General features: G+C 34.3%; 1 protein-coding gene across 1 annotated transcript in view; it reads left to right on the top strand.

Annotated features, from left to right (window-relative positions):
* Positions 1-23,012, top strand: part of CEP350 (centrosomal protein 350) — a 150,859-nt gene that overhangs the window by 27,012 nt on the left and 100,835 nt on the right. Inside the window, exons 4-11 of the mRNA XM_040636325.1 lie at positions 106-220; positions 1,247-1,406; positions 4,649-5,262; positions 10,152-10,265; positions 13,552-13,665; positions 17,169-17,315; positions 18,572-19,230; positions 19,976-20,097. Of these exons, the coding sequence (XP_040492259.1) occupies positions 106-220; positions 1,247-1,406; positions 4,649-5,262; positions 10,152-10,265; positions 13,552-13,665; positions 17,169-17,315; positions 18,572-19,230; positions 19,976-20,097 (2,045 nt within the window). The remainder of the gene's footprint in view (positions 1-105; positions 221-1,246; positions 1,407-4,648; positions 5,263-10,151; positions 10,266-13,551; positions 13,666-17,168; positions 17,316-18,571; positions 19,231-19,975; positions 20,098-23,012) is intronic.

Below are 23,012 nucleotides of genomic sequence, written 5' to 3'. Positions count from 1 at the left end.
AAAAAAAAAAAAGAGGTAAAAAATAAAAAATTAACTATGTCAACCAGTGGTAGCTGGTTTATTTACAGAATTAACCTATTTGTTGTGATGGTGTTTAAACTTTAGCTGAGACACATTGAAAACAAATTAGAAGTAGCCCCTACAAGTACAGCTGTGTTTGATTCTGTCATGGATACCAAGAAATCTTCTGCAAGTGCTACCCGAAAAATAAGTAGAAAAGGTATGTATAAAGTTACTTCCAAAGATACAAATATATTAAATATAAATCTTGATGTTAGTTTTGTTTCAGCTTAATTTCTTTTTATAGTCCCTTATATTTGCTAGCTCTTTTGTTAGAGATGATACCTCATCAACATTTAGTTTTTTTGTCTTTGGTACCATGTAGTTATGAAGCAGCCTCATGTTCAGTGACTGTAGATGATGTTTTCACCATCTTTTTTTTTTTTTAACAGTTTTTGATTTTTTTTTATTTTAGAGAACAAGCAGGGGGGAGGGCAAAGGGAGAGGGAGAGAATCTCAAGCACGGAGCCCATTGTGGGGGTCGATCTCACAACCCTGAGATCATGACCTGAGCTGAAATCAAAAGTCGGATGCTTAACCGACTGAGCCACCCAGGTGCCCCATATTTTCACGATCTTTTGATCAGGGACTTGAGCATCACTACATCACCTTTGACAGTGAGTTTTCATTGGTTTTTAGTGATAAGAATTTGATTTCAAGTGTTTGGAATTATATATGTCTTTTTTTTTAAATTCACAGATCTATCAACTTTGAGATTTAGTGGACCTAATGAGTTTTACATATTTTTAGGGGGGTTTAACTCATAATTGGAATATCTAACAGATATTGTCATAAATTGACAAAATGCAAATACTTTCTTTGATACCTTTCATATATGTAATTCTGTGATTTCTTAATTAATGGGCTGAAAGCTAGAGGTTAGTACTTTCCATTAAAACTAATTTTTTTTTAAGTCTCTGAGTCTGTTGGGTTTTACGTGATAATTTTTTTTTAAGTTGGTGACCGCCTTTGACAAAAAATAATTTTATATGTAGAGTTTTTCATTGTTCAGAATAGTTTTTTCTTTTTAGATTGAGTTACTATAATAATTTAGCCTGAATGTTTCCCATCTACTTATATAATATCCAACTAGAGATGCCAGAAATTACAGATACCTGTTATTTTCACAGATACTAGTCAAATTTAGAGGCAGTCATATATTCTTACAGATTTCCTTTTTCTTTAGATGGTAGATACCTGGATGATTCTTGGGTTAATGCTCCAACCTCCAAATCTTCTAAATCACGAAAAGAGAAATCTCGGAGTCCTCTCAGAGTTACCACCCTGGAGAGTAACGTAAAGAAGAATAACCGTGTGGAGTTTCGTGAACCTTTGGTTTCTTACAGGTTAGTGTTTAAAAACAAATTATCAAATAGGATTATTGTAATATTTACAATAAGATTATGGTTTATTTTCTGAGTTTTTCATAGGACTATGACTCTAGTATTATTACCTTTATCATTTTCCAAAAAGATAAAGCAAAAATCTTTTATATTATGAAATACTGACTTTCTATTCTTTTACAGATTAAATATTTGGAGGGAAGAAGTAGTGGCCCAGGCTACCACCATTGTAATATATATGTTTCCTGTAGACAGATTATTCAGTCTCTGGAAATACGAATTTTTTTTCCTTAATATCTCAGATTAGGTGTTATGCATAATGAACTTTTTATAGCTTAGTTTTCTTCTTCTTTTTTTTTTTTTTTTGGTAGCATCAATCAGTTACCTAAAATTTCTTTCCTATTGAGAATGTGAGTTGGTTTATTGTTTCACTTTGTTGTTAATGGCTCTTTTCAGCAACTTACTGTCAGATGTTCAGGATTGATGTATGAATTTTGATAGTATAGATACTATCAAATGATGTATATTTTTGTTAGCTGGTAATTTAGGATATTCAGTAGATAAAATGATAGAATTTTATATTTGAGAAACATTTTACTAATATTATAAAATATGTGTTAATACTGTCAGTATAAGAAATAGTAATAAAAAATAAACACTGGACCTTTTATTTCTTTGTTTCATTTATTAACATTTTTAGTATTCTAAAATGTCAGTAAGTCAAGATGTTTCATGATGGTGCCAGATACTACTGAGTATATGTTTGTACTCTTAAATTTGAGATAAAGAATTTGGGAGATGGAGGTAGATCATGGGTTCATATCAGTTCATAATATCAATATTTGATTTGATACAATTTTGAAATATCTAGGTGAAAATATTCAGTAGGCATTTAAAAATTTGAGCAGAAATGTGTGGGAAAGGTCAGGGCTGGGAATATAAATTTGGGAGTTTTCACTAGCGTTGAAGTGATAAAAATGGTGAAGAAGATACAGAGAGAAAGCCAGGGAATTGATCTGGGTAAAAGTTCATAATTTAGTAAAAGGAGAAAGAAAAAATGTGAAAAATAGTCAGAGTTCAGAAGTCTTTAACCACACAAATATTAAGCAGCTTGCCTAGAAACATAATCACCATCGGAATTGAAACTATAAATTACTCTTTATTGATATTCTGGTATTCTTCCTGCCAAGAATGCCACTTGATATTTAAAATTTTGTAAAATATATGTCTTTTAGGATTAAAAGGAACCCATAGGATAGCTGTGAATAGAACATCCTTCACCTGGCTAACTCCATCATTTTTAGCACCTTCTGTATGAAACATTGCCAGATCTCTTTCTATCCCACTTCATTCCCGCAGCCTATTTAATCCTTCCTGTGCTCTTATAATACTATATAACTTCCTCTGTTAAAGCATTTTCATGTTGCATTATATTTTGATTCCATATCTACCCATTACGTTAGCTTATGTATAAATCTGTCTTATTCTCAAAACATTAGCCTAGTGCCTGTCATTTATTAAGTATTCCATAAATATTTTTCCTAACATTTATTGTGAAAATTTAAACAACAGTGACAACATGATGTCAAACTGGAAAAACTCAAAAAAAAAAAAAAAGAATTGTATAATAAATACCCTTATATGTATTCTGTAAATATTTAATGAATGAGTTAATGAAAGACTATGACATTACTTTTTTTTTTAGCGGCGCGGGATCAACTGTCCTTCCCTTTTTAAGATTGTGACATGATATGTAAACTGCCTTTATATGCTTTATTTTATTCTTTACATGTGCTAAGTTTATACTTAAATCATTTTAGCTATGAATTATTGTGGTCTGGTAAAGGTAGTGCAAATAACTGAATTTAGTCTTGATCTCTAGTGCAATCTACAGGAGTCAGTTCACAGCCCCTATCTTGTTGAATAATCAACCATTCAGAACAGGGTCTAATGTTTTTTGGGTCATAGATTCCAGTGAGAATTTGATGAAAACTGCAGACTGTCTCCTTAGAAAAATGCACATACTCATAGACTCATAATAGATAAAATTACCATATTACGCTATAACAGAATTATGGCTTTAAGAAATCTTGTGGTATTTAGAGTTTTATGCCTTTACATGAAGGTGTATAATAGAATTGTTAATGTGAGCCACACATAATTTAACTTGTTTAGTAGTCCCATACCTAGACACATGAAGATGTTTTACATTCTTTTTTTGTTGTCATTCTAAGTCTTTAGAATCTGGTATGTAATTTACATTGTAGCGTGTCTCCCATTTGGGCTAACCACATTTCAAGTGCTCAGTAGCCACATGTGGCTAATGTCTACTCTTTCAAACATTGCAGATCCAGATTGTTATGTTTGCTTTTACAATTTTGTTAGGTATTTTTTCATAAGTCATGTCCTTTTCTTATTGCTGAGGCTTGTCTTCATTAACGTCCCTTTTAGTAAACTGTTTCTGTTCCTAAAATATAACTTATTAGAATGATAATATAAATAAAATAAATAAATAATAAATAAAATAAATATAAATAAATAGAATAAAATAAAAATAACCTCTGGAGGAAGGCTTTTGCTAATGTTTTTATGAGTAGAGAATATGGACTTTGTGATATGTACTTTGGCAATGCCTAGTCTTTGCTTATTCCACAATTTCTAGATGTGCTTTACATAGTTTGAAGCTACCAAAAAAAGTGGTCTGTGGTTCGGAGACACTTGACTTCCCTAACTACATTTATGTGGAGGAAAACATTTATTACACCTCTACTTTACTCTAGTTCCAATCTGTTTGCTAATTTGGTGCATTATTTAGAAGTTACCAATACAAAATTTGAGAACTTTTTTTCCTGTATTTAAGATTTCATAGAGGAAAAAAAAAAAGATTTCATAGAGAAGTAAAATATACATTTTGGTAATAGATGTCAAGGGAATATCCAAAGTCAGATTGTAATCCTATTTTCTGGGATTTCTTAAGGAAATCTCTACATACATCTTTTGTGTATTTCTTATTTTATAATATGCAGATTAATGATTTAGGTTATTTGCCATTTAACTTGATAGAGGGGGCATTGAGCATTGAATCTTAATATCAGTAATGGTTATTTTGTTACTTAACCTACTGGAATTCCAAAACTTTTTTGGGATATCTAATGTTAGCTTAGAGTTCTCCCTTCAGTTTGTATGACTGGTTTCAATTTGATTTTTGAAATCTTTATTCAAAACTTATTATTTTTTAATAATAGGGAAATCCATGGTACAACTTCCAGTATGAATCCTAGCCATCTAGAGTCAAAGCATGTATATTGTGTGGATGTTAATGAAGAAAAGCCTGAGAACAGGAACCGGATGATAGGCAATCGAGAAGAACTGAATGTACATTGCTGTGATTTTGAGAGCTCCCAGTCATCTGTCATCAATGATACAGTGGTTAGGTTTTTAAATGATCGACCAGCAATTGATGCATTGCAAAATTCTGAATGTTTGATTAAGATGGCAGCTCCTGTGAGAACTGAGGAAGAAAATCCTAATAGAGCAAAAGGAAATGAGAAGGCTTCTGTAAGTAACATGGGCCATGATGTTGATCCAAGAGTGTTGCGGATAACTGACTCTTCTCCATCCTCTACTAGTACTTCTAATTCCCAAAGGTTAGATATCTTAAAGCAGCGACAACATGATGTCAAACTGGAAAAACTCAAGGAGCGAATTAGAAAACAGTGGGAACACTCAGAAGAAACAAATGGCCGGGGCCAGAATCTGGGTCATATTGACCATCCAGTAATGGTTGTTAATGTTGATAACTCAGTGACAGCAAAAGTCAGGAAAGTGGCAACAGCACCACCTGCTCCAACATATAAAGGTTTGTAATCGGTCTTTGTGTCTTTCTGTCTTCCTGCCTTCTTCTCCCCGTTTCTCCCTACAATGTATTTGAGCAGAGAGGATTATCTTTAGAACAGGATGTGATTCTCAAATCAAATGCTTAAGAAATGAATTCAAGGTGCAGGTCAAAAATGCAGAAACTTGGATGCTACACTGGACCTGAATCAGAATTTTTGGGTATAGAGTCCAGAACTGGAATTTTTAACAAGTCCCTCAGGAGATTCTTATAATTTAAGAACCCCTATCTGAACAGTTAATAAGTTGAACAAAAGAGAAAATAAGAATTAGTACCATTTTCAGATAACTGGAAGAATATTACTCTTATTCTGCCATTGTATTTGGATTGCTGTTAGGAATTCTTTCAAAAGTAAATGTTTAAAAGATAATTTAGTCAATTCTAGTTACATTTGGTTACAGAATATTTTAGCACTGATATTTTGATCCTCTTACTATTTTAAACTTTGAGTTTTGACAATAATGGTTTCCCTCCCATGTTTGAGAAATATTTATATCAGGTTTATACCTAAAATATTTAAAAAATAAAATAAATCAGATTTTTTTTTTAATTTTTATTTTTTTAAGATTTTACTTATTTATTTGACAGAGATAGAGACAGCCAGCGAGAGAGGGAACACAAGCAGGGGGAGTGGGAGAGGAAGAAGCAGGCTCATAATGGAGGAGCCTGATGTGGGGCTCGATCCCGCAATGCCGGGATCACGCCCTGAGCCGAAGGCAGACGCTTAACCGCTGTGCCACCCAGGCGCCCCTAAAAAATAAAATAAATCAGATTTATACCAATATAGAAAAATTTTCATTGAGAAAATGCTTTTCCAAGAGAATTTCTGTTTTGTAGGCAACTCAAGTTTTTATATATGATGGTTTTAAGGAGTTTGTATTTTTATGTTCCTGAAATTATTTTCGGGGTTGTTCATTTAAAGTCTTTAATATGAAGAGTTGATTCATTGACCAGATCAGTCTCTTGTTAGACTTTTGTCATTAAAACTTCCGCTACCATAGCCTTTCTTTTGTGGATACTTTCAAAGTTCAGTTTTCCTAGGTAAGAGTATAAAGATCGAAATATTGTCAAGATTCATTTTTTTTCTGTTAATTTTAAGTCGTAAACAAACTAGGACAGTTTTTGCTATAATTTTATTTTGTATTTTTCTACCAAGTCTAACTTTTCTCTGACCAGCTTTGCAGTTCTTTGTAGTCCTAAGGTGTTTTAGTCTTTTTCTCCAGAGCAGATTTTATATATATAGTTAGAGCCATTATCAGTTTTATTTTGTGTTCCATATCATGTTTTGCTAGTGATATTCATTGTAAATTAGATAAGAGATGGATAATTTGCATTTTATTCTTGCTAATTTGTGATAAAATTGTGAACAGTTACTTTAGAATACTGAAAACTTGCTCTGTTAGCCAGGATTGGTCTAATGTATTATTAATTAAATTATTTCATATCCTTCTACTCATTTGTGTACCATGTAGTAATTGTCCACACTGTTAACAGAGCAAATACCAAATGGTGGGGTCAAAATGGTCTTGTTAGTTCTGTGATAGTGATTATCCAAAACTTCTGCTATACTGTCAGATCATTAAATGAAGATTGTACATTTAAGGTGTATTTATTCTAGAAATCAAAGTTCTGAAATTCCAAAAGTTATTCCACCTAAGGCAAGTTAAGATGGTCAACTTAAATCTGTATTTAATAATTTAAATCTGTATTTAATAATTTACAAAAATCTAAAAATTAAAAACAGAACAAAACAAAACACAACGCTAAGAACTGGAGTAAAAATCTTAAAATCTTAACTTCCTTTGAGTTGGTGACTGGATTTCCCATATACCTTTGACTTCTTTATTTTTTAACCTGTTAGTTTTCGTATTAAAATATTTTACAAATAGAATTTTTGGGTGGCTAATTTATGAAATGTAGCATACGTTTGAGAAATCATAACAATATAGTTTCCGATGTCCCAAGCAATGGATTTGCTTTTTCCAACAATGAAAAACTACTTTTTGTCAACTTTTTGGCAGTGTAAATTAAAAGGATCTTAATATGCTGTATTCTAAAGTGACATTTTAATTTTTCTTGTTCACATACGTAATAAATTCACTTGGTTCACAATTCAAAAGACAAAAAGGGTATACCTTGAAAAGCTCTTGTGCTCCAACTACCTGGTTCCCTTTCTGGAGATTACTTGTGTTAACAATTTATATATCCTTCCAGAGATAATTTTTGCATACACAGAGAGTGTGTGTGTTTATTTTCTTTCTTTTTTTATACCGTTGTTAGTATACTAAGCTTATTCTAAACTTTGGTTTTTCGTGTATGTTTTTTCTTTCTTTAAAGACACAGGAAGTGTTCTATGATTCTGCTTTAAAATTTGAAGTACTGAACACAAACAATGTTTATGTGATTTTTGTTTTATTCTTAGTTGTTTGCATGCATTTTTCTTCCTGGTGTAAATGCCCATGAAGTTTAAGACCTTATATTGGTCATCCTTATTTTATTTCAGAGCCTAGTACAATGTCTTGAACATAAATGCACAGTAAATTTTTTATTCTAGTCAATGAATTCAGCTAGTAAGAAAAAAGGGGACAAAGAATGAAAATATAGTAGTCCTCCCTATCCTTGGGGGATATATTCCAAGACCCCCAGTGGATCCTGAAACTGGACAGTACTGAACCCTATAAATACTACTTTTTTCCTATACGTACATGCCTGTGATAAAGTTCAGTTTATAAATTAGATACAGTTAACAGTAATAATGGAACAATTATAACAATATACTAAAATAAAAGTTATGTACTGTGCTCAGCTTCCTTGTGATGCTGTGAGATGATGGTGAACCTGTTGTGAGGAGATGAAGTGAGTGACGTGAGCCCTGTGACATAGCGTTAGGCTACTACTCTTGGCCTTCTGACAAGGCAAGGATCACCTGATTCTGCACCAGGGTTGACAGAGGGTCATGGAAATTGCGGAAAGTGTAAAGGGGGGACTACTCTAAAATTGGGGGACAGAAAAAAAAAACTGTTGTAGATATTGAAACCTTCTTCAAGTTAATTTATAAGTAAAGATGCAAATATAAAGAAAGGCTCCCATAGAGATAAATGTTTCCTTAAGAGGAGAGGAGAAAAAAATGGTAAGAGTTGAATATAGAGACATGAGTTAGGGGTGATGGTGACGGTGATGAGAAGTTGAGAGAGAGAGAGATTGGCATAGGATTGCCACACTTTCTTATTACAGACTATAGCTTGCAACAGACTGGACACTACATTTATAAAATTTTTCTTTGTATAGGCATGATGGCGTGCCCCTCGCCGCAAATGTCAGGTGAAATTAAGCTTTATGCTATTGTGCCTAAGAGCTGAATAGATTGATTTCTATTAGACATGTAATTAATTTAGTACATTTTATTTAACACTTCTGGAGTGCTTTTACCCATTTCTGACTCCAGTCTATTCTTTACATTGATTTAATTTTACAAATATTTATTGGCTGCCAGTTGTTTGGTAAGTTGAACCCATCTGAAAATATAAATCTTTATACTATTCTAGTTATCATCCATATTCATTATTTTATTATTTTGTAAAATAACATTCCAAGTTTAGTGTATTTCTTAAAGAGTAAAGATAAATTCAAAGTAAGAAATCAGAATATTAATCCCTAGGAAATAGCACATATCTAATGTTTGTTGAGAAGTTGAACAAATATGCTTTCAAGACCTGTTTTCCACACTTTGCGTGCATTTTGCTTGTGTAGATAGCAGCTTGTCTGCTTGTTAAGCCATAGGCAAAATTGGACAGATAGTAGCAATTAATGCCTGTCTTCAAAGAAAGAAGATTTAGTGTTGTCTCTTTCTTAGTCCTGAGAAGAGTAGTTCTGTCCCTGAAATCCATAATTTATGAATGACATTCACTTATCATTTAATTTACTGCTTCTCCATTTCTAGCCTTTTTGAACAAATGTAAATTGCTTCATCTCACTGAAGCTTACTTTTTCCAAACAGTATTTGTCAAGACATTATGTGGTAACTAATTATGCATCCTTCTTTAAAAAGCGTATAAAGCTAACAACACTTGTTATTAGGGAAACACAAATCAAAACCTCAGTGAGATACCATTCACAACCGCTAGGATCCTCTTATAAAAACAAGAGACAATAACAAGTGTTGATGAGGATGTAGAGAAATTGGAACCCTCATACATTGCTTAATAGAATATCAAATGGTGCAGCTCTTTTAGAAAATGGTTTGACAGTCCTCAAAAAGTTAAACATGGAGTTACCATATGACCCAGCAATTGCAATCGTAGGTATAATATACAAGAGAATTGAAGACATATGTCCAGTGGAAAACTTGTACATGAATGTTCATAGCAATGTTGTTAATACCAGCCAAAAAGTGGAAACAATTCAAGGGTCTATCACCTGATAAGTGGATAAACAGTGTTGGTATATTCATACAATGGAATATTATTCAGTAATAAAAAGGAAAAAAGCTTTGATACATGTTACACAGTCAGTGAAAACATTATGTTAAGTGAAAGAAGGCAGACACAAAAGGCCACGGATTGTATGATCCTATTTGAATGACCTGTCCAGAATATGTCAATCCATGAAGAAGGAAAGTAGATTTGTGGTTGCCAGGGAATAGAGAGAGTGATGGAGGAGTGGCTACTAATGGGTACAGGAAATTAGATAGTGGGGATAGGTCCATAACTTTGTGAATATACTAAAAACCATTGAACTGTATACTTTAAAAGAGTGAATTTTATAGTATGTTAATTATATCTCACTTAAAAAAGTATAACAGAATTTATAATGCAACTTTGATAAGAATGTTTTGTATTGTTGGTATAAATTAGGCTTCAATCCTTCAGAGACCAAGATTCGAACACCTGATGGGAAAGTGTGGCAGGAGGCTGACTTTCAAAACATGAGTAGAGAACTATATCGAGACTTAGCACTTCACTTTGGAGGTGAGAATAGAGCTTTCTTAGATTTTGCATATTTTATCATGTATGCTGTCTAACATCATATTTAAACATAAAATTGTCACCAAACTAAAGATATTTTCTTTTTTTAACTGCATGGTATACGAAAATAGTTAAGCTTTCAGTCATAAGGCTCTCTTAGCCTCTAGGCTCTGCTCCAGGAGTAAAATTAGTATACATGTCTGATGAGACAGAAACTAGGCTATTTTTAACCTGAGGGACTTTCAAAGTCAGGCCTGTCTGATTTGAAGGAAACATAGCTGCGTGTGGTTGAAGTTTATTTCTAATAGACCTCTGAGATCTTTGAGATGGTCAGTAACTTGGCAGGCAGCAGATAAGATGATAGGAACATGAGAGCCAAATGCAGAAAGAAAAACATTATAGGAAGGGAATACATTTACAGAATTGGAAAGAGGAGGGACTTAGGAAAGATTGGAAGAGGGAAATAGGAAGGTCATATAATAACGTTTCTAGTTATTGAACACTTGATGTGATTGGGGGCAAGGTGCTGCATTCTTAGACTTAGGTATTTTTTTTTATAGTTGTGGAAATGGAGGCTTACAGAGTAATTTTCCCAAGGTTGTATAAGGTAGTTGAGAATTGAAGCCAAGATTCAAAGCCAACTCTGTCTGACTCTAAAGCCCGAGATTTTTCTACTAAGCCCCCATAGAGATTTTACTAGTAAATTTTCTGGTATTAAGTGTCCAGTCCAGTTTTCCTACTATTATTATTGGAACACTGTATTTAGAATTTTTTTCCTCAGGTGGAAAGGGAGTAGTTAAGAGCAAAGATTTTAGAATCAGCTTACAAGTTGAGTCAGATTCTAGCTCTGTACCACCAGTGTTACATAACCCCTCTTCCTTGATTTTCTAGGGATAATAACAATATACCTTCATAGGTCAGTATCTTTATAGACTAGTAGAATGATGTGCACCAAAGAATTCTTTAAGAGGTCTATTAAGACTGCCTTCTCGGGGTGCCTGGGTGGCTCATTCAATTAAGCGTCCACCTTTTGATCTCAGCTCAGGTCATGATCTCAGAGTCGTGAGTTCGAGCCCCACTTTGGGCTCCGTGCTGGGCGTGGAACCTGCTTAAAAAAAAAAAAAAGACTGCCTTCTCGCTATAATGGTTGAACTCTGTCTTTTTGGCTAGGACTGACCCATTTACTTGTGTTTTAGATTGCATTTACTTTTGTGTATTTAAGGACATTACTTTGTCCTTATTTCCTTTCTTTGCGTCATCAAGTTTTCCTTCTCTACAAGGTCATGCCCATCAACACACTGTTTGATGACGTGCTGTTATCTCAGCCATCATAAAAGAACCCCTCTTTTGGCCCTGCTCTCTTCAGTTACTGCCTTGTTTCTCTCCTATTTACAGCACAGCTTCAAAAAGTTGCCTTATACTCATTGTCTCCAGGTTTTTTCTTCCCTTTTACTCTTGAATCTTTTCTATTTGGTTTTTGCTCCAGCTTCTCTGTGGACTGCTAATTTTAGGGTCATCAGTGACTTCCACATTGCTAAATCCAGTGTTTAATTTTCAGTTGTCATCTTGATCTTTTTGCAACATTAGACATAATCAGTTACTTCTTTCTTGAAACTTTTTACTTGACATCTAGAATACCTTAAATGTTTGGTTTTCCTTCTGAGTCTAGGTGCTGCTTTTCAGTTGTTGGGTTTTTTTTTCCCCCTAATCGATTCCCTGATATCTAAACATAGCCACGCCCTGGTCTCAGTACCTAGATCTATCCTTTTTTTCCCCTCTTTTCTTTTCTCTTCCTCTCTCTCTTTTTCTTTTTTCTTTTTCTTCTTCTCCTTCTGCTACTGCTACTACTCCTACTACTTATTACATACACACTAGGCAAGCTCATCTAGTCTCAGGGTTTAAATATTTTCTGTTGCCGATGATTCCCAAATATACGTCTCTAGCCTAGACTTCTCTGAACTTAGAGTTGTGTCCAGCTGCTAACTCCACATCTCCCTTTGGATGTATAATGGGTTTCTCAATATATCCAAAATGGAGCTAGCTAACTAAATGAGGTCATGATATACCCCTTAAACCTTCACCTCTCGTAGTCCCTCCATCCTATCTTTCTTCTTGTTCAGGCCCCAAATCTTTTTTTTTTGTTAATTTAAATTCAATTAATTAACATATAATGTATTATTTGTTTCAGGGGTATAGACCTCAAATCTTGAGTTGTCCTTGACTCTCATAATTTTCCCAGACCTTATATTTCATATTGCCCAAAATATATCTAAAAATATAAACACTTTCCCACCTTTGTCACTGCTCCATAGGTCTAAGCCACCATGAGTCTCTTGTGTGATTATTGCAGTAGCCTTCTCACTGGTCTTCTGCTTCTTCTAATGCATCTGTTCTCATCACAGCTGCTAGAGTAAGCTTGTTAAAATTTAATTTAGGTCATATCACTCCCTTTCCCCCAAACTTCCAAAAACCTCTCAATCTCATTCTTAGGTAAAACCTGCAGTTCTTACGATGACTCGTAAAGCCCAACATGATCTGGCCCTCAGTTATGTCTCAGACTCTAGTTCTTTCTACTTTTCTCTTTGTTCATTTCACTCACACTGGCCAGCTTGCTGTTTCTCAGAGGCTCCTGCTTTAGGGCCTTTGACTCACACTTCCACTTTGCCCAGAATGCAGAGCTCTATATGTATTTTAAGTTTATAGTTCTTCAGATCTGTAATTGAGTTTGATGTTTCAAGTTTATATGTATAGCTAGTCTATTCCCCTAGATTGGAATTTAAAAAATTAGTGACTAGTAATTTATATGTGAAATACCTTGACATTATTTGGGATTATTATATTGAGTATTTTATAAAGTTTATTCTAGAAGTTCATGAATATCTTGGTTTTTTACATAGGAATTTTTAAGTGAAATAGGAATCTGTGAAAGTGCTCACCTGTGAGATTCTATAGATGATATGACCCTGGCTTGGAAAGCATTATTTTTATAGCTTCTTCCAGTTTGTGAAAGTGAGGTAAATTTCTCGAGGGTTTTCTGAAAACAAAACAAAACAAAAATGAAAAACAAAAAATAATTAGAACCTAACAGTGGGGGTAGTGGTAATCTTTAGACCTTTCCTTATGAGGAGTTGGCATTGATAGCTTATGGGTCACAGAAATAGCCTCAGCGAAGGGTTTTTTTCTCCCTACCTGAATCATATACTTTATACTGATTTTTCATACTGGGGAGAGGATGCGTGGGTGGGTAGGAATCATTATAATATTTACTATGAGAGTTTCTGCTTTTCAGATGATATCTCTATGAAAGAGAAACCTGCTGAAAAAAGTAAAGAGAAGAAAGCGGTCAAGCCGGTACGAAAAGTCCAAAAGGTAACACAATTATCAAGTCCAGAAGGCAAAACAGGTTAGTTTTCTCAATATCATGTCCACCCTAAAATTACATAATACTGAAATGGCATTCTATATGGAAATAAATGTTTGTTAAGCAAATGGCACATAGAAAAATTCAGTACATTTTCCGTATCATCATTTTGTATATGTGTTTTATTGAGGTATAAGTGACACAGAATAAGATGCACATAGTTAGAATGTTAGTTTGATGACTTTTCATATCTGTATATACTCATGAAACCTTATGTTCACCATAATACTGAACACATCACTCCCCCCACATTTTTATATCATTATTTTTAATAGAAATTAACTAGGATGCCTGGGTGGCTCAGTTGGTTAAGGGTCTGCTTTCGGCTTAGGTCATGATCCCAGGGTCCTGGGATCGAATCCCACAGCAGGCTCCTTGCTCAGCAGGGAGCCTGCTTCTCCCTCTCCCTCTGCCTGCCACTACCCCTGCTTGTGCTCAGTCTTTCTCTCTTTCTGACAAATAAATAAATAAAATCTTTAAAAAAGAAATGAACTAGACTAAAGATAATGATTTTTATGTAGTGAACTTTTATATATAAAGGGATTGCTTATAACTGTCACTCAGTCCCTTCACTTATTCTCATAAGAGAATAAGTGTTGCATAAGAAAAGCATGGCAGCCCATACCAATAGTGGTCAGGCCAGACTCTAAATAGATCAGGACAGGGAAAATGAAAATTCCCTAGTTTTATAGCGATTAACACTTCAGGCCCAATTCAGGTTGCCTGGATTTATAGCCTAGTTCTGTCATGTCTAGCTTTGTTCCTTTGGTGAGTAAGTTAATTTTTGTGTCTCTTTGTTTCTCCATATGTAAAATGGGAAAGCAGTAGTACTTCTCTTACAGGGTTGTTGTGAAAACTAAAATAGTTAATACCTAAAGGAACTCAGTATTTGACACATGGTAAGCACTCAAATGTTAGATATGATTCCATTAATAGTAATATTATTTCTGGCTATCCTGAAAATGGTTATTTAGCTGTCCTATTCATGTTAGTGGGTAATTTGGGGTGAGAGAGTGGAGGAAGTTCGGAATTTGTCACTTTTATTTTGGAGACATTCAGAATCAGTCATTCTTACATTTGTTCATTATGGAGCTATTTGTGAGCACTTGCTCTATGTGAGGCACCTGCTGTACTAAGTTTAGGCAATACAGTGGTAGTACATGGCCCCTGCCTTCTTGGAACTTACAGTCTTGTCAGGAGAACAGCATTAAAATGTGATGAATGTATCATAGGGACTCTACAAGGTCTTATGGGAGCATGGAGCAGGAGTGAGGGGGCACTGGTTTTTAATCAGGTACTTGTTTTTCTGGTCATAGACTAATCTATAGAAAATCAAATAACTTATTTTGTGACACTCATTGTTAACTCTAGATGTCAGAATGACCTGCCTGTATACAAATAAAAAATAAAGAATAAAATTAAAAAAAAAAAGATTTTATTTATTTATTTGAGAGAAAGAGAGAGGGAGAGAGCACGAGCTGGAGGGAGGGGCAAAGCAGGGAGAGAGAAAAGCAGACTTCTTGCTGAGCAGGGAGCCCAACGTGGGGCTCGATCCCAGGACCCTGAGATCATGACCTGAACCAACAGCAGAAGCTTAACTGACTGAGTCACCCAGGTGCCCCCCAAAATAAAATTTTATAAGAACATGTATTATTGGAATATAAACTAATTTTTACAAGATGAAAATATGACAAAGTGTTATTTTTCATGTGGTATTATCTGATATTCTTGCCAGGGGCATAGTTCGAAATGAAGCATTGAGACAACTATAACTTGTAAATACTGATCTTGGATTGTATTTATCGAGTTTTGTGGTAGGCTAATTCCCATGTATACACTGTGCAGTGACTGAGAGACAGAGTCATTAAATGTGCTAACACTGTATTAGTAGTTTATCTATACTTAAAGTCCTCTTTTTCTACCAATGAGTGCATGAGACTATTCCAGAAAGCCAGAATTTAGAAATAACCACACAGCATATTCAGAAACCAGCATTTATAAATAACTACCCAGTATATTCATGGTTGCTTGCTTTTGATTTGGAAAATTAAGCTGAAATCGAGGAGAAGCCTGTTCTCTCATTTTGCTTAAGAACATAAAGTTTCTTTTTCTTTTTAATAATGTTTATTTTGTTATATTAGTCACCATACAGTAGAACATAAAGTTTCTTATAAATAGATTCAGCAATAGACTTAAAGCCATTTAAATATTTTAGATAGATCATTTAAGGTTAATAACAAGGTGCAAAAACAAAGTAAATAGCACACACAGATTTATAATTCATGTTTCTTCATACTGGATGTTTTCATTAAAACTGTACTTTCACTTAAACTTTTAAATTGAAGCCTTTTTATTATTTTTAAAATTTTATTTATTTGAGAGGGAGAGAGAGAGCACACAAGCAGAGAGGAGAGAGAGGGGGAGAAGCAGACTCCCTGCTGAGCAGAGAGCCCGATGTGGGACTCGATCCCAGGGCCCTGGGATCATGACCTGAGCAAAGTCAGACGCTTAACAGACTGAGCCACCCAGGCATCCACCCAAATTGGAACCTTTTTAAAAGAACTCTAAATAGGATGTCTTTTATTATAAATACAATAAAACAGCATCACAGAAAGCTTGAAAAATGGAAGAAAACAGAGAAAGCCACTATCCTCACGTAAAGTACTAGTATTTTGTTATTTCCTTACAGTAGTTTTAAAATCACAATAGTAGATGATCGTAATCATTGCATTCATAACATTTTATCTTTTTCTCTTAGCATCTTACCACAAGAACATTTCTCTAATTTCTTATGGAAATTATAATTTAAAACAGCCACACAGTACTCTACCTGTGTTGGAGTATGATGGTCTAATTTTAATTTTTTTACAATCTGAAAGTAGTAAATGAATAATTTGTCTCTTATCAACAGCTATATTTATTGGACCCTACTTTTATTTTTATGAACTTTCATAATGAGGGTAATTTAAAATGTTGATGATACTTGCTTTTTGAGTATCATTGTTTTATACATAAAAGGATAATGTGTAGTTCTGGTACATATCTATAAAATATAATGGGAAATTCCCTATAATACTATCCCTTTCAAAGGTAATCACTGTTAACTGTTAGATGTTTCTTCAGATTTTTTTCCTATGCTTAGATTAAGTCATTTGTTCATTCAGCAGACATACATTTTACAGTGTGCCAGGTACTGTTGGTAAACCAAACCCTTACTATAATTAAGACATATTTTTGTTCTGTGCCCAAACTGTTGGATTCAGTGTTCTACTTGAGGTTTTGGGAATCGTTAATATTTGGTACTTAACTTTCAGAGCATTTTACACTTATTTGAGATGTGTGGATAAATCAAGATTTAAACAAACTGCTGTTTGATTTTTGGGACATTGTGTTAAAAATTATCTTGTAAACCTTTTGACTTTGGCATACGATAAGCATAAGATTAATTACAAAACCTGTATGGTTGACTAGATATACTTGTTTAGGTAGCAGTCGTCTGATAAGTACATCCTCTTGGCGAGATGGACAAAAATTAGTAAAGAAGATCCTGGGGCCTGCACCCAGAGTGGAGCAAAAAGAGCGAAGAACAGCATCAAGTGATAGAAGTGGAAGAGAAAGAACTACTAAGTCTGGTGAGTAATTAAATTATTAAATTGTTTCAGTAATTAAAATTGTTGAGAAGAACAATTAAAAATTGCTTGTGTAAGTACTTAGAGGAGGTGAAAGTACTCTTTTGAGAATGCTTTAAGAATGTGGTTTGTAATTGTGAATGTAGCTCATAAAAGAAGAAATGTTCTATTGGGCTTGTCTATGGATAATTTCCATATATAGATGTTATGGTGACTTTTATTAAGAGTTCTGTTTGTTATATTAATTATATTTAGCTGTCATGTGAATAGAAAAGCATCATTTAATTAGATTTTATTAGACTTTTAGAGACCTTAAGGGAATTAAGTCCAATCTGTCTTACCCCTCTATACACAACACAGGCACCCATTCACAATGTTGGGGTTTTTTATTTGACAGATTAGGAAGCAGGACCCAAGAGAGAAGTGCTTTTTCTCAAGGGTGTGTACATTAACTGGGTGGCAAAATTCTATCTAGGGTCTTACAACTCTTTGGTTTGACCCTCAAGTGCATTGCTTTTCTCTTTTTGAAGTGTTTTAAGTGCTCTTTGAAATAACTACTTACTTTTTTCATAAACACTAATTTTGGGAAATGAAATACAAATACCTATAGGCCAGCTTTCCTTTTCATTAACAATTTGCTTCAATTAATTTGAGCTTCTAGAATGGATTCAGTAAGAAATGCAATTACAACTATAATTAGGTATATATAGAAGTCAATATATACTTTGCATTTACTCCTCTTCACTATCCTCTAGCTTGTAAATAAATTCATATGCATTCTCAGTTTAAAATTAAGTCACATCAATGTTTAGATTATAAAATGATTGTTTTTCTATATACTTAATTTCTTGTCTGTTATTCATTGGAGAATTGTGGCAGCTTAACATTGTTGGTTTTTAAACATCTTTTTTAGGGGCTTAGGGATGGAGAGAGATAGTAACATTAAATATGCATGGGAGAGAAATAGTAACTCTCTATTAATAGTTAAATATTCACGTCAGCAATAAGATCTGTCTTTACTTCAGAAATATTAAAAATGCATTTTTTAAATGCCAAGTATAGTTCTTTTTAAAGATTGAAATTATTCTTTTCTAAAAAAATGTTTTTCTTTCCTTCTCTAATATTCTTTAAACAATTTCATAGGATATTTAAATTTGAGTTTAAGATAAAGTGACATTCTCTGATTTTCTCCTCACTACAACAAATCTTAGGAATGAGTATAGGATTTTAATACATCACTAACAGTTCATACTTTGCAGGGGGTCATATTGGAAGAGCAGAATCTGATCCTAGATTGGATGTTTCACATAGACATCTTCCACGAAACTCAGAACGTTCGAGAAGTAGAGCTCGGTCTGAAAATAATACAAAGAAATTAGCTCCATCTCTTCCAGATAATAAGCAGGAGGAAAATACTACCTTAAATAAGGACTTTTTACCTCTTGAAATTCGTGGAATTCTTGACGACCTACAGCTGGATTCTGCAGTTCAGGCTGCAAGGCAAGAGACAGGAGAGTTACAGAATCAGAAGTCATCAGCACCAGTACAAGCTCCTAGGAGTCATAGCCCAGTAAAAAGAAAACCTGACAAAATAACAGCTAATGAAGATCCACCTGTTATTTCCAAAAAGCGCCACTACGACACAGATGAGGTACGACAGTACATTGTCAGACAGCAGGAGGAAAGGAAGAGGAAGCAAAATGAAGAGAAGAAGGCTCAAAAGGAGGCCACTGAGCAGAAGAACAAACGATTACAGGAGCTCTATCGGAAACAGAAAGAAGCCTTTACTAAAGTAAAAAACGTGCCCCCTTCTGAGCCGTCAGTAACTAGGCGACTGCAGGATACTTACTCCAAACTGCTGCTAGAAAAGACCTTGCTCGAGGAGCCGCCTCACCAACATGTTACACAAGAAACACAGGTAACGGTAGTGTCAAAAATGGAAAAGGAAGTCATTCGTGATCAGAAAAAGCTTATTTGCCATCATTCCTAATATTCAGGCATCTGCTCAGATAGTATTTGTTATAATGTTGACCTTTTCATGAAATTTATTGTATGTGAAGAGTAATTCGATAAACATGATTGAAAACAAGTGCTCAGTTAGTATTTCCTAGAGTGATTATTGCTGATCTCTGTTCATCTCATCATTGCTGTTCGTTACATCCTCGCCTAGTTTTCATTGTATTACTGAGCAGAAAGTTAGATTATATTAATAAAAGCCTATTTTTGTGATCTGTGCTGAAATTAGAGAATATCCTACTGTATGTAATAATTTAATGAGTATTGCTGTTGTTTTTAAGAATAATGTTGAGTATGTACCATGTCCCACAGACTGTTTCAAAGGTTTTATAGGCTAAAGCTTTAGTAAATCCTCATAACCCTGAGAAGGTAAATGCTACTAGTATTTCTAGGAGGTTTAGAAAACGTACTTACTTCAAATTATGCAGTTAGTATTAGTTGCCTTTCTTGGATTTCAGGTATAATTTTGCTGTTAATTGTAGTGGCTGCTTAAGATAAACTAAATCTGAACCGGTTTTATTTAAGAGAAAAAATCCCCACATTTCGTGATCTTTGTAAAGTTGAAGTGATTTAGTATTTGTCTTATATACTCCCTGAGTATATCTTTGTGATAGGAGTCACATAAATTCGATGTCCTTTTCTCCTAGACCAGACCAGGGTATCAGCCTTCCGGAGAATCTGACAAAGAAAACAAAGTACAGGAACGTCCCCTAAGTGCATCTTCCAGTAGTGACATGTCTCTGTCAGAACCTCCACAGCCTCTTGCAAGGTAAGAAGGGGAGAACGAAAGATGGTTAAGGTCCTTTTTTTCCATGAAATTTAGTATAGTGGTCTATGTGCAGTGAATTTTGTTGACTGACTTTCTGCATGAGCAAGAAGTTTATTTAGAAGTCAGTTGATAACTTCTGATGGGTACTTAAGCATGGTGTACAGCTATACATATGCATACCCTATTCCGTTGTTCAACGTTTCCCTGTCCTTTCATATCCAGTGTAAACTGACGTTGGAAGCACTCTTGTTTTCTTTGGACTAAACACACAGCAAAACTGTGTTGGATGAATGAATCACAGTAAAATTAATATTTTTAAATATTTGTGGTGAATAATTTTCAAAAGGCATGTTTGTATCTATTACTAATCAAAATTTCTTCATATGACTCATTCCAGTTTATCCATTGTACCTTTCAAAAGCTATATTTGGATATGCATGTGAACATATGAACAGGGACTAGGAACAAGGACTAGATTTGCTGATCAAGGACTATTTTACCTTAAGCTTTCTTAAGAAAAATTTTTTTCTTGCTGTAATATATTGTTTGCAATGAAGTAAAAGTAACCTGTGTGTGGAATTTGAGGTGATTTTGAGTTGATATGGTTTTAAATACTTGAATCATTTCAGGGAGAGAAAGATTTTGAAACTCTTCTTTGAGAGCACACAAATAAAAATCAAATCACTTTCCAATAATGGGTTAATACAGATGGTCCTTTCACCCCATTCCACCCCCCCCCACCCCGAAAGAATAAGAATACTGGTAAAGGTAGCTAACATTTATTGAGTACTTGTTAGTTTCCAGGCAGGGATCTAAGTACTTTGCGTATGTTATCTTATTTAATTCTTGTAATTTCTTTAGTTAGGTACTCTTGTTATTCCCATTTTACAGAAGAGGCAATTGAAGCCTTGAATTTTAACTTTCTAAGAGGTCAAAATATTAGTGGTAGAGAGGGATTTGAACTTAAGCAGTCTAATTCCAGAGACCTGTGCTTTTAACCACTCTACACACTGCCTCTCAGTAAGTTCCATATGATTTATTTAAGGTTGTAAATACCTGTCAAATTTTAAGCATAAATAAACTTTAAAAATTTTTTGAATTTGAATACCTTTAGGTAGGTGTACTCTCCAGATCATCTCAGTCCCATTATTATTGTCAGACATACTCTGCTAGCTTCCTGTCTTCTGTTTTACCTTTCCCTGAATTTCCTTCTAATTCTAAATAACTTATGCAGTCATAGAAACAAACCAAATGTAAAACAGATCTATTATTATTACCTTGCATGTGTTCCTTTCCTTTTCTTTTTAATATCAGATTTCTTTAACTTGTGATATATAATCTATGCCTCCACTTTTCCCTCTACCCATTTGTTAGGTTCCCATTTCTGTTAGTAGTTTCAACATATCTCAGTTACTTTATGCTTGGAAGCATGGCATTTCTTTTCCTTGCCCATGTCCCATGTTCTTCATTAGCTACCTGGGAGACTACAAATTATATATCTGACCTTGAAGACCTAGCTCAAAAGCCACTTTCCTTGGCTAGCCAAGTTTGTTTTCTATCCACACTCTATTGAACTTTTCCTATGTTTATATTAGTACTTATGACATTGTATTTTGACTACTGATTAGTCTCTCATCCCTGCTAGATCTTGAGAAACTAAAAGAGTAAGGATTAAGTCTTAACTGGATTAACTGGATTTTTTCTCCTTGTTCCTCTAGCATCAGCATAGAGCCTGGCACATAATTGGCATTCTAAATACTTGAATTTACAGATCTTGGATTTTTACTTAGCAATATCTTTTATATTTATAACTTCCTCCGTATTCCCCTTACTACGAGCTTAGTTTGAGCCTCACACTTTACATTTTGTGGCACAGAATCTATGCACTAGTCTTCCTTCATTCCATTTTCATAGCAGCCCTTCAGTACAAAAGACTACAATATAACTTCCAACCAAACCTTTCATGACACGCTTTCCAATTCTCTTATCACTCTGCTTACCCTCCTCCAGATGATTCTTTTGAATTTAATTGGTAAGACTTCACATTTATCCATACTAGTTTGGTCAAGATTGCAGCCTGTCCAAATCACTTTGAATCATAATTTGATAATTTGTTGGGTTAGCCATGCCTCCTAGCTTTCTGTCATCTGCAAATTTGATAAGCATATCTTTATGTCATCATCCAAAAATAATGGACAAGGGGCGCCTGGGTGGCTCAGTCGGTTAAGCGGTTGCCCTTGGCTCAGGTCATGATCCCAGGGTCCTGGGATCGAGTCCCACATCGGGCTCTCTGCTCAGCAGGGAGCCTGCTTCTCCTCTGCCTGCCGCTCCCTGTTCTTGTGTGCTCTTGCTCTCTTGCTCTCTCTCCGTGAAATAAACAAAAATAATGGACAAGACCAAGGACAAAATCTCATGCTGTTTTTTCATAAGCATCTACTTAATAGTTAACATTGACCTTTCATGTTTTTATAATATCCCTTAATATACAGGGTGTCCATGTGCTGGAAACATACGTTATTTATAAAATGTCATCTGGGATATCTTTATTCTGTTTTTAGACTTTATGGACACCCTACTCCGTATTGTATATTTATAACTGGTATTCATAGTTTTGCATTGGTACTCATTGATGTTCATTAATTTTTTTAAATTGAGATTGTAATAATCTTATTTCTTCAGTATGTACAGTGTTAAACATAAACATTTATTAAATATTTGTTGACTAGAATAATGAATATCATGCCTATGTTAATATTTAACAATCTTAAGCATTTCTCTTTTATGTAACATTATTTTTATTTATTTATTTATTTTATTTTAAAGATTTTTATTAGAGCAAGCATGAGGGAGAAGAGCACAAGCAGGGGGAGGGGCAGAGAGAGGAGATAGAAGCAGGCTCGCTACTGAGGAGGGAG

Source organism: Ursus maritimus, unplaced genomic scaffold (genome assembly GCF_017311325.1).
Source record: "Ursus maritimus isolate PB19 unplaced genomic scaffold, ASM1731132v1 scaffold_2, whole genome shotgun sequence".
Classification (NCBI taxonomy): Eukaryota; Metazoa; Chordata; class Mammalia; order Carnivora; family Ursidae; genus Ursus; species Ursus maritimus.
The sequence above is the reverse complement of the archived record's forward strand: the minus strand, read 5'-3'. Positions and strand labels throughout refer to the sequence as shown.